The 12,513-nt window shown below is 47.3% G+C and overlaps 2 protein-coding genes across 2 annotated transcripts; both read left to right on the forward strand.

Annotated features, from left to right (window-relative positions):
* Positions 1 to 326: 326 nt before the first annotated feature.
* LOC105991556 (beta-defensin 103-like) lies at positions 327 to 1,187 on the forward strand. The gene is made up of 2 exons (XM_013024208.1): positions 327 to 384; positions 1,042 to 1,187. The coding sequence occupies exons 1-2, from the start codon at positions 327 to 329 to the stop codon at positions 1,185 to 1,187; spliced, it is 204 nt and encodes a 67-aa protein (XP_012879662.1).
* A 7,444-nt stretch (positions 1,188 to 8,631) lies between these two features.
* On the forward strand, positions 8,632 to 11,250 carry LOC105991558 (beta-defensin 3-like). Its single transcript, XM_013024209.1, has 2 exons — positions 8,632 to 8,689; positions 11,114 to 11,250. Exons 1-2 carry the CDS (start codon positions 8,632 to 8,634, stop codon positions 11,248 to 11,250), a joined length of 195 nt encoding a protein of 64 aa, XP_012879663.1.
* Positions 11,251 to 12,513: the final 1,263 nt, after the last annotated feature.

The following is a 12,513-nucleotide window of genomic DNA, read 5'->3' on the forward strand; positions in this document are numbered from 1 at the left end:
CCCACACCCACCCTGCCCCTACCCCTGCCCCAGCCCCAGCCAGACACCAGCCCAAGCCGGGGAGCACCCACACCCACCCTGCCCCTACCCCTGCCCCAGCCCCAGCCAGACACCAGCCCAAGCCGGGGAGCACCCACACCCACGCATCCCCAAGGAGCTCCCAGGAATGGGCGTGGCGCGGGGTGAGAACCCTAGAATGACACAGGAGGAATGAGGTGGTATGGTCATGCTGGTGACAGGATGAGAGCGGCAGCCACGCTCCCCCGGTATAAAGCTGAGCTCACACACCTCCCAGCCCAGTCTGAGCCGCGGCCGTGCTGTCAGCCATGAAGATCCATTATCTCCTAATTGTGTTGCTCTTCTTGTTCTTGGTGCCCGTTCCAGGTAAGGCAGGGTGGAAAATCACGGGTTGAAGGGACAGCGAAGAGATGACTCAGCCGGTCCCTTTCCCTTCCTCGGGGAGCTGTCCACCCGTGGATTTGTGGTTGAGTGGGAAGCCAGGATGGCCATTATTTATTTAGTTTTTCTGGCAATAACTATTCAGGCTTGCCAGCCTTTTGTGTTTCACTCTGAGACCAATAACACCCTCAGTATCTCGTCTCCATCTCGCCGTGGAAGGTTATACATAGGACATGAAGAAGTGAGGTAATATTGTAATTTGGGCAGGAAAGATTGGTTCCGTCCGACAGCAGCAACACAGACTCCAGTTTTGCAAAGCTTTGTGGCTGCAGGTTGTGGGTTCCCAGCAGAGCCCCGGGCTGCTGAGGGCCCTGGGCTGCTGAGGCCCCAGCGGCCACTGCGGCTCCCTCCACCCTCTCAATGGCAGGGCCCAGAGGTCAGGCCGCTTCCCCAAGATGGTTTTCCGAAGCCACCCATAGAGATATTCCCTGGTGCCTTCACAGGCCTGTCTTAACTTTAGTCTTGATTGTATAGCAAAGGTGTTGAGGGGGGGGCGGGGATTTTAAAGGAAAAGAAAGGTAAAGAGATGGATTATGAGAGGGCTCCCCCAAATCTCTTGCATATTCTCTTTCCTCCTCTCAGGTAATGGGTGGATCATTAACACTATGAGAAGATATTATTGCAAGATAAGAAACGGTCGGTGTGCTTTCCTGGGCTGCCTGGCAAAGGAGGAGCAGATAGGCCGCTGCTCCCTGAAAGGCCGGAAATGCTGCAGAAAAAAGAACTGAGGTCACAGGCACGTGGCCGCGGTGCAGGAGGGGGGCCGCCATGCCTGGAAAAGGGCCGCGGTGCAGGAGGGGGGCCGCCATGCCTGGAAAAGGGCAAACAGATTAAAACTGATTTTTTAAAAAAATGAGAAGCTTGATCTTTTCAAATATTCTGCTTAGTATCAGGGTAGTTGTTGCCAAATAGACAGCTAAGGATGTCTGATGATTCCTCTTCATTAAACAAAGCAGAATTGCTACCAGGCCTAAACTTCTTTTCCAAGAATATATGCATGAATGTACGTATATATGTGTGTATATATATGTATAAAAATAACTATATAGATATCTATAAATATGTATATATTATATATACATATGTAGGTATGTATAAATATCTATATATCATATATCATATTATATATTTGTCTACACAGATATCTGTTTATGCCTCTGTCTCTGTCTGTCTCAATATCTAAAATATTTTCTGGAATTATTATTATTTTGCTTTCTTGTCATTCGTGCCTTTGAGCTTTCCAGTTTTCCTACCAGATCTATAGCTCCCCAGATTTATCTCTGAAATCTTAAGGCATCCCTGGGAGCCGGCCCACGTCCTTCTGGAATCTCACTCCTCACAGGCAGGGTGAAGTGGCTCCTCCTTGGATCTCTCCTTGGCTTTCCCTGGGCTCCAGCTCCTGCCCTGGTGACCTCACGGCTGACTCCATTCTCCCTCCTCCCACCTGCTTCATATCTCAACTTCCTTGTAGCCCTCAGAGGCAGTCTAAGTCCACCTCCTTCTAGGACACATAGCTGAGCTCCCAAACAGAGTCATCTTCCCTCTGACATGCCACCGGACTCTGGTCCTGCTCCCCATCCTCCCTGGGTTGGGCCTGTACAGAGTTGCACACTGAGAGTCTCCAGGTTGGGCTGCACAGTGTCTAAGAACAAGGACTTAGTCACTGGTAGACTGCTGAGTGCTGTGCCCGAGCCGGCCAGCTGCCTACTGGGTGTCTGCTGAAATGAAAGGTGTGCATACACTTTGGCTCTTCTGTACTTTTCTGGAGTGCTCTCTTGGTGTTGATATGGGGTGATTCCAGCAAGTGGACAGAGGGCCTGTCCTCCTATACAGCAGCACCCAGTCAAAGAACGGCCAAGCCAGATCCACTGAGCCGTGAGGAAGGGGAGGAGAGGCCACTGAGAGTGAGGAAGGGGAGGAGAGGTCCACTGAGAGTGAGGAAGGGGAGGAGAGGTCCACTGAGAGTGAGGAAGAGGAGGAGAGGTCCACTGAGAGTGAGGAAGAGGAGAAGAGGTCCACTGAGAGTGAGGAAGAGGAGGAGAGGTCCACTGAGCCATGAGGAAGGGGAGGAGAGGTCCACTGAGCCATGAGGAAGAGGAGGAGAGGTCCACTGAGAGTGAGAAAGAGGAGGAGAGGTCCACTGAGCCATGAGGAAGAGGAGGAGAGGTCCACTGAGCCATGAGGAAGAGGAGGAGAGGTCCACTGAGCCGTGAGGAAGAGGAGGAGAGGTCCACTGAGAGTGAGGAAGAGGAGGAGAGGTCCACTGAGAGTGAGGAAGAGGAGGAGAGGTCCACTGAGAGTGAGGAAGGGGAGGAGAGGTCCACTGAGCCATGAGGAAGGGGAAGAGAGGTCCACTGAGCCATGAGGAAGAGAAGGAGAGGCCATCAAGAATGAGGAAGAGGAGAGGCCACTGAGAGTGAGGAAGAAGAGGAGAGGTCCACCAGGCTGTGAGGAAGAGGAGGAGAAGTCCACCAGGCTGTGAGGAAGAGGAGGAGAAGTCCACCAGGCTGTGAGGAAGAGAAGGAGAAGTCCACCAGGCTGTGAGGAAGAGGAGGAGACCCCCCCAACGCCCCAAAGTTGAAGGAGCTCATCTCCCATCAAAAATGTTTCCCTGAATTTTTCTCACATACACAGCAGAGAATCAGACAAAAGATATGAAACGGCCATTTTCAGATACTGGACAATCACCAACACAGGGCTGTGGTTTGGGGGAGCGCAGAGCTGACTAGAACCCGAGATCAGCAAAGACCAGGCTACCTGGAGGAAGACACCACCCAGAGCAGCCCGGCTGAGCCTTGAGGAGAACAGACTTCCTGGAGGGAGAAAGGGAGAGAGGAGGGCACTGTTACAAAAGAAATGCACTCACTACCTCACTACCTCACTAATGTCACAATAACCCCCCGGTGCACACCTTTACAATAAAATTTAAATTAAAAAAAGAAGAAGAAAAATGAATTCCTTGGGAGACAGCTCCTGAGTGCTGCAGGGTACTGACCAAGCATGGAGGAAAGGCTCAGGGTACTGACCAAGCATGGAGGAAAGGCTCAGGGTACTGACCAAGCACAGAGGAAAGGCTCAGGGTACTGAGAAAGGTATATGGAGAAAGGTTCAGGGAGAGCACAGCCACCCCAGGAGGTGCTGGAGGTTGGCTGAGGCTGTCTGGACCTGGGGCTGAGCACGGTGCACTTCCACCAGCAAAGCCCACTGGCCTCGGTGTCTTCACAGTGGAGTCACTGTAGCTGTGGTGCTGCTCTTCAGATCCCGACAAAACTATCTGCAGCTATTCTATTCAGTTGTTGTTGTTATCAGAGACTGGGGCTTGAACTCCGTATCTGATGCTTGCTTTCATCCTTTGTCAGGTGCTCTGCTATCTAACCCATACCTCCCATCCTCTAACGAGTATTCAGTGTGTATGTGTGTGTGTGTGTGTGTGTGTGTGTGTGTGTGCGTGCGTGCGTGTGTGTGTGTGTGCGTGCGCGCGCGCACGCGCCAGTCCTGGCTCTTGAACTCAGGGCCTGGGCACTATCTCTGAGCTTCTTTTGCTCAAGGCTAGCACTCTACCATGTGAGCTATAGTGCCACTTCTGGCCTTTTCTGAGTAGTTGGTGGAGATAAAAGTCTCATGGGCTTTCCTGCCTAGGCTAACTTTGAACCCAGATCCTGAGATCTCAGCCTCATGAGCAGCTAGGATTATATGAGCCACCAGCATCTAGCTTCTAATCAGTTTTAAAAACCATTCTTGAAACTATCCGTGTCCTGTAAGATACGGACACGAGAGCCAGAATACAAGCCCATCTGTCTTCAGAGGGAAACAGTAAATCCATCCCTCAACAGTCAAGGCTTTCTCGTATTCAGAATCCTAAGAAAATTTCTCAGGTACACAGAGATGCACAAGGATACAGCTCACAACTAGGAGAAAAGTTTTTCAGTAAAATAGACAATACAATTAGCAAACTTTATAAACATGGCCAAGGCTGGAAAGAACTAGTCATGATGTGGAGACAGGAGAAAGATACAAAGTACCAAATGAAACTTCTGATAAGAACAATATCTGAATAAAAAACCCACTGAACTATAGTAATAGGGCATTTAAGACATCTTGAGTGCTATAGATAAGACCAGTAAGTATGCATCTATATTGACATAAATAAAGACAAAGCAAGGAGAGAGAAAAAGGCTGAATAAAATGGAGGGTGACTGTATGAAAGTCTGAAGCTTAGCTAATATATGAGTGAGTTTAGGGGTGTGGAGGAAGGGGGAGAAATTATGGTCTATGGCTTTTTGAATTTGGTGGGACTACAAACCCATCATAATCCCCCCCAATCCAAGCAGAATAAAATACCAAAAAAAACCCTTAGCACATCATAGTCAAATTATTTTAAAGCTGTGATTAAAAATATCTTGAAATCATCTTGAAAGCCAGGTACCCGTGGCTCACGCCTGTGATCTTAGCTACTCGGAAGGCTGAGACCAGAAGGGTCACAGTGCAAGGACAGTCCAAGCAGAAAATTGTGCTAGAGCCAACCCCAGAATAGCCCATGCCAGTCAAGGCTGGAGGCCTGGCTCAAGTGGTAAGGTGCCAGCCCAGGATGAGGCTTGAGTCCAAACTCCAGGAGTGATAAAGAACATTCAACCTGAGAGAAGACACATTAGAAACAGAAGAGGAGAAAGGAAAGGAAAGCCAGCTCTCTACCTTATGTGTGGATCCAGGATTCCACACCAACAAAAGTGTATTTCAACACAGAGGAAGTCACGTTCGAATGGGAAAGCTAAAGGGATTCTTTTCCAGCAAGCCTAGACTATAAAATGCAGGAGAAAGCAAGCACTGTTGGAGATGAGTGCCAGTTCTATAAGATAGAATGAGGGCTGTCCACACTGTAGACATTCAGGAAAGGTCAGACTCATCAGTTCAGTAAAAAACAAAACAAAACAAAACAAACAAAAAGCCATGGCTTATAGCTGGGCACCTGTGGCTCAGACCTGTAATCCTAGCTACCGAGGAGGCTGAGCTCCGAGGACTGCAGGGTGAAGCCAGCCCCAGCAGGAAAGCACACGAGGCTCTTATCTCCAATTAACTACCAGGGTTCAGTGGTACATCGTGTGCCTACCTTGCACAAGGCTCAGTCTCCAGCACTTCAAAAATAAATAAATTAAAAACTAAAATGCCACTAGAACCCACACTACACTAAGATCACCAGAAAATGAAAAAAATTAAATCTTACAAAATAGGATGTCTAGACACAGTGGAATTTACAGTGGAATTGATAACAGTAAGCTGTCTGAAAAGAAAATCCTGAGTATTTAGAAATCAGTGCTCTTCCAGTGCTTCAAGTAGAAGTCCAAGGGAAATTACAAAATATTTCAAACAGACCAAAAAGAAAAATCGAAACATCCAATTGTGTGGGGATACAGCTAAAGTTGTGCATAGAAGAGGTCTATGGCATTAATAGAGAGGAGAAGAATCCGTAAGTTGATACTCTAAGATTCTTCTGTAAGAAGCTAGAATAAAGAGGTTGTCTGAGAGAAGAGCAGCAGCAGCGATTGCGTGAAGGAACGTCTACAGGGTTCAGTCATCGCTGCCTGGCAGGTTTGTGACGAAGAATTCAACGTATAATCCTCATTAGTGGCCACTAGAGGGCCAGGTGGGTGTAAAAGGAAATGAAGAGGCCATTGTAATGAGTGGGATAAGAGTTGATGTTAGAGACCGTAGGATAGAAAGACAGAAAGGCTTTTTACATTTAAAATGTTTGTACTTTATCAAATATGATGAAGATAATAGAGAAGAATCGCCACATAATCTTACAAATTATAAAAGAATATGTTTTTTGGTGTCAGAATCATAAAGAACAATCATAACTAGTAATGGAGTAACCTAATGGATAAAACAATTTTTCTGGTCAACTTTCCTTCTGCAAATTTGTTTACTTGGTCATCAAAATTCATACACTGAGCAGCTTTTTTTTTTGGTGGGGGAAGAATCAGTTGAGGTAATTGCTGGAAAAACATGGAAATGTATTATTCTGAAAAATGAATTGATATGTCTAGAGTTGTAATCCTTATGAAGAAAATTATTAAAGGATTATATTCTTTAAATATATCAGCTTCATGTAAGTTTGAATTTAACTCTGAATTTAATGCTCAGTGTGAATGTATACAATGAGTGCGTGCTATTTTTACTGCCTTTTTCCTGAAAGTTGTGCAGGCCCAGGAGAGAGAAAATGGCTTCAGGATTTGTGGTTAATTCAGAACTTTTCTTGGTGCATTTGACTGTTACATCTTTAATTCTAAATAAAGAAAGAATTTGCAGATTATCTTCCTTATTAGCAAAGCAGATGTGTCCACAAGGACCTGGGTGTGTGTGAATCTACTTTAGGTGGGTGAGAAAAATCAATTTCACGGTCTGAAGATATTGACTAGAGACCATATGGTGTTAAGGGGTTATGAGTTTCGAGGTGTATGATTATAATTTATGCAGGCATGTATACCAAGATGGACGTGTTGTGAAGAGTCGTATGGTTATGGCTTGGGTTGTAGGTGCTTCCCAGGGGCCGGATGCTACTGGCTTGGTCCCTCCAATCACACACGGTTGGGAAGTGGTGAATCTTTTATGGCTGGGGCCTAGTGGGTGGAAGATTGGGCACACAGCCCTCAAGGAAGTACTGAAACTCTGGTCCTGACCCTTTTTGCTTCCTGGTTGCTCTAGGTGATCACCTCTCCTCTCCCACCTCCTCCCTGCCCAAAACAATGGAGCCAGTGGACCATGGGCTAAAGCCTCTGAGACCAAGAGCCAAAATAATCCTTTCCTCTTCCTCCTCAATGAGCTCAGACACATTTTGTCACAGTGACAGAGAGTTGCCTAACGATGGTCATCTCTTAGTGGTCAAAGCTGAGATAAACACAGCAAACTATCAAAGAACAACGAACTGCTGTCAGCAGAGGATGTATAGTGTTCGGTGACTTTGAATGTCTGGAGTGAGTGAGCATGCTCTTTCATATGGGCCTGCTCACTACATAGGGAAACAAAGTCATGTCCAGGCTGGGGTATCCTGAGGTTGTAGCTGGAGGATTTGTTCCTTTGTGGGTGCTGCAGTGCCCTAACCCTGCCCTCTAGCTGCTGGGTTCGTCCAAAGCTTCCTCTTTGGATGGAAACTCTCCAACTCTGAGGAGGTATCATAGATACAGAAAATGTTCGTGGTGATGGGGGAGGAGCAGCAGGAGGCCGCAGCGAGGTCAGCTAGCGGGAAGAAAGACGCAGAGATGGGATTAGGTCCCAAGCTCCAGGGCCATGCAGGATCCCTGTGGGAAACAGTGATGTACTGTGGATTTCAAAATAGCTGTAAGAGAAGATGGTGGGTCTTAACAGTACAAAGAACTTAGGCAGGTCTGAGATGCTTAGATATGCCAATTACCCTGATCTGGTCATTATATATTATATGCCTGTATTGAAATATCACACATACCTCATAAATATGCACACTATGTGTCAACTTAAAAAAATATATAAATTGCCCAGGAGAAAACAGAGGTCTTTAAAACATGGTGGTAAAATAAAGAGCAGTGGCTCACAACCAAATTTTCCTTTAGTTGCTGAGGCCCCCATCCACAGCTGGAGGCCCCCATCCACAGCTGGAAAAAACTGCAACTCCCTTAGCAATTCTGGGTTTGATCCAGCCGTGCTGAAGGGAGCAGCCAAACAAGCCAGGTATGGACACGGTGGTGTGGACACGGTGGTATGGACGAGGTGGTATGGCCGAGGTCCCGCTTGGGCCTGAGACAGCCCCCAGACCCTCAGGGAACGCGGCACGGTGTGGACAGCGCAGGGAAGTGGGTTCTGGGGGACCCGGCCCAAGTCTGTGACTCTCTGCAGCAGCCCGTTCAGTCCCTCAATTCCCAGACCTCAAGGAGCAGGGCAGGAAGGAGTTACGGGTGGCAAGGCATGAAGGAATGCTCTGGTGTTGACACACTTTAATTTGCATGTGCCTACTGGGTGTGCGTCGCTCTCTAAGAGCCATTCCAATGACACACCAGCCAAAACGCTCCATTTCTAATCTCTGTAATTATGAGAAATGCAGCCAGTGCCAACTGTATCCCAAGAGCCAGGTCACCTGGACATATAAAAGGAGGAGAAGTCAACTGCCTGCAGTCTGCTTGAGAAGTTCACCTGCAACCAGCCATGAGGATCCATTATCTCCTCTTCGCCTTCCTCCTGGTGCTCCTGCTGCCTCCTGCGGGTAAGACAGGCAGGGGAAGGACAGGGCTCTCTGTCTCTGTCTGTCTGTCTGTCTGTCTGTCTGTCTGTCTTTGTCTCGATGTCTCTGTCTCTCTGTCTCTGTCTCAATGTCTCTGTCTCTCTCTCTGTCTCTCTCTGTCTCTCTCTCAACACTATTGTTTCTCTAGTTCTTTTATCTGTTTTGTTTTGTGCCAGTCCTGGGGCTTGAACTCAGGGCTGAGCACTGTCCCTGAGCTGTTTTGCTCAAGGCTAGTGATCTACCACTTGAGCTACAGCACCACTACCAGCTTTTTGGTAGTTAATTGGAGGTAGGAGTTTCATGGAGTTTCCTGCCCAAGCTGGCTTCAAACTATGATGCTCAGATTTGTCTCCTGAGTAGTTTAGGATTATAGGCATGAGCCACCTGCGACTGGCTCTAGATCTTTTCTTTAGTAGTTCTATTTGATTCTTTCTGTAGTTTTCCTCTCTCCTTTTTCCTCCTTCTGCCTTTCTCCTTTCTCTGTACCTCTCCACTCCCTCTCCTTCACCCCTCCCTTTCCCTCTTCTCCTTCCCCCACTTCTGCTCTCCTTTCCCTTCCCTTCATTCCCTTTCCTTCCCTCCAAGTCCCTTCCCCCCTCTCCTCTTCTTTCTCTCCTGTCACCTTCCCTCTCCTCTCCTTTTTGTAGAAGTACATTTTTTAGCCCAAGCAGATTATATGACTTACTTAACAGAACCAACTAAAAAAAGTCTAAGAACTCCAATGTGTAACTCAAAGTGTTTCTAAGCCAGTCTATAGCTGTGCCCTCCACGGCCTCATGGCCCCTGCTAAGCCTGCAGAGGCTTCGGGAAAACCTCTGCTCGGTGACTTTACCCACAGACCAAAAAGCAAAAAGTTACTTTACATATCACTGTGCTTAAACGACGGAAGTCTGGGGTGCTCCAGAGAACCAGAGAGAGCACCTAGCACAGACCGTACTTCTGACTGTCTGGTCCTTAGCCGTTCTGACGGAAGGTCTCCGAGTGCGCTCCACAGGGCGCCCGCGGGCCTCAGCCCCGGCACAGGCGTGGACATGCCTAGGCTTTGTTTTACGCTTCATGAAAAACGCGACAGGAATGGAAAATGAAGGGAGGAAGCGTGTAGAGCGAGATGATGGGTTAGCGACACAACGTTAGTCTAAGAACTGAGACAATGCGTCAGAAAAATCACGCGGAGGAAGAATCAGTTTATCAATTCTGTTTGTGTTACGTTACAGAGAAAGAATAGCATTCTGAGAGATGCCAGAGACTTCCTTATCGTCTGGCTCTTAGAGAAGAACCAGGATGTAAAAAAGGATGGGTGGAAGGAAGGAAGAAAGGAAGAGGGAGGAAGAGCAGAAGAGAAGGGAGAGGGGGAGGGAGGGAAAAAAGGACAGATTTTTTTATATATATCTTTCCTCTGTTTTTTTTATTGTGAAAATACTGTACAGAGGGGTTACAATTACATGGGCAAGATAATGAGTACATTTCTTGTCAAGCATTGTTGCCTCCTCTTTCCCTTTCCCATCCCTTCCCATACTCCCTCCCTGCCCCCACCCGATCCCCCCCCACACCCCACCAAGGTTGTAAAGTTTGTTTTTTAACATAACGACTTGTACATCTCATTGTTGCAATGGGTCCACCTGTATCCCTATTTAAACGATTTGGGTTTTTTCCTTCCCCTCCACAAATTATACCAACATCAAATACAGGGAAAACAGGGGTTATACCGTGGAGGAGGGACATACAAAGCAACAAAGAAATCATCTCATAAATATGTTAGAAGCAATCTTATGAAAGAAAAAAACATTTGAATACTTACCTTGGGGTTCATTTCCCTAACATCAACTTCTCTGACAAAAGGACAGATTTTTAAAAAACATATTTAGATACAAAAGCAATATTTAAAAAATTTACCTTACAGTTATTTTTGTTTTTAGTGACAAATTACTAAGCCATCAAGTAAATTACTAAGGCATCAAGTTTACCGATCAATTCCTTTGAGTTGACCCTCTCCCCCACCGCAGTTCAGATTCTTCATGGACCACATGCCTGAGAATACAAAAGCAGCCATAGTTCCCGCTGGGGGGGCGCGCATGGATGGGCTGTGTGCCGGGAGAAGCAGGGTGCTATGCGTCCACCCTGGGTGGGGTGGCTCCTTTGTGGAGCTCCTGCGAGGTCCTGGGCTCAGCCACAGATCAGAGCTGGCACCTGAGGGTCCTGGGGGTGCAGTGGACAGGGAAGTCCCTCAAACAGGGGCAGGGCCAGGGATTGTCTGGAGCGGGGCTCTTGTTGGATCCCTAGGTGGACCAACCCAGCCTGGGGAAAGATGGCCGCCAGGCTGCACACAGCTGTGCACACAGCCATGTCTCCTGACAGGCTGTGTTCAATCCCAACATTCATTGCCTTTTTTTTTTCTCTCTCTTTTAGCTTTCAGTCAAAGTATACGCAACCCTTTCAGCTGCTTTTGGAACAAGGGAATATGCTGGAAAACATGCAGTGGAAGAATGCAACAGATCGGCTCCTGTGGAATTCCTGGAGTCCGGTGCTGCAGGAGGAGGAGCTGAGCAGCGGGAAGCTGCTGGGGGAACACAGGGCCAGGAACAACTCCCAGAGCCAGGCCATGCAGCCTGGACCGAATTAAACCTGTGCTCCAAGACACAGCCTTGCCCGCCTGCTTTCCTTCCTTCCCCTGGTGTTGGTGGTGATCGTGCAGTGTGTCTCACACAGGCTGAGGTGTGAAATCATGGAGCACGTCCCCATGTCCCTTCCACAGCACTTGGGGGCCCCCTGAGCGGGGCTGCGCGGGCTTCCTGTGCGCCTGGGCGTCTGTCCCCTACGCACCAGGCTTCTGCTACTATCATTCCTCTTGCTGTTATTAGTGTGTGCTGTTCTTCCTGGCTCTGCTCACTACATTTCACGTATTGGCCCATAATAGCTTATTGTGGATATTTGGGACCGGGCTCACAGGGTGTGGTCAAAGCATTTTCCAAGATAGGAGAAGAGGAGGACAAAGGTTTATAAAGATGCCATGTCAGACACTCGTGCTCACTGCTGTAGTCAATCTCTTCATACATTCCTGGCAAGAAGTAGAGCTTGGCTCAAGTGATTGAGTACTAGCCTTGAACAAACAAACAAACCTAGCACAAAACTCAGGGTCAGTGCTTAGGCCCTGAGTTCAAATGGGGGCCATTTGGCTGGTGGGAAGGGCTCCTGTTGAGGTTCACGCGAGCCACAAAGACAGCAGCAGGAATCTGTGGCCTTGAGTCCCTCACGGGTTGGAGTCCTCACTCCTTGGCTGTCTCTACTTTTTAAAATCAGTTTCCTAATATCTCAGCTTTTCTGTGACTTCTGAAATCTTTATTCTACTTTTTACACTTTCAGTTTTCACTTTTCCTTCCTGTTGTAAATCCTTGTTAGTTAATAACAATAGTCTTCTTTGTATATGTCTACTTTTTCATCTCATTGCATTGTGTCATATTAATCTAATCTAGTATGCTGGATACCCTCTTCTTATTTTGCTTATTTCATTATTTTTAGCCTTTATTTCACATTAAGTATACCTTTGTTTTCTGTTTATATCTATAATAATATTCTTACCTGAACATTAAACTTTTATTTTTCTTAACTCGTAAACTGTACTTTATAAAATTGATTCCTATTTAATTACCATAGCATTCCCACGTGCTTTTTGTTTTGTTTTTAGTAACTCCCGCCTGGGTGGATCTTTTTCGGGTTTCAGAGCACAGAGTTGCTTTTCGATATGTTTCAGGAAGCTCATGAGTCACCAGGAAGAACTGCCCACACTCCCGTCTTAGGACATCCTCCCA

The sequence above is a fragment of the Dipodomys ordii genome, unplaced genomic scaffold (genome assembly GCF_000151885.1).
Source record: "Dipodomys ordii isolate 6190 unplaced genomic scaffold, Dord_2.0 Scaffold74, whole genome shotgun sequence".
NCBI classification, from domain to species: domain Eukaryota; kingdom Metazoa; phylum Chordata; class Mammalia; order Rodentia; family Heteromyidae; genus Dipodomys; species Dipodomys ordii.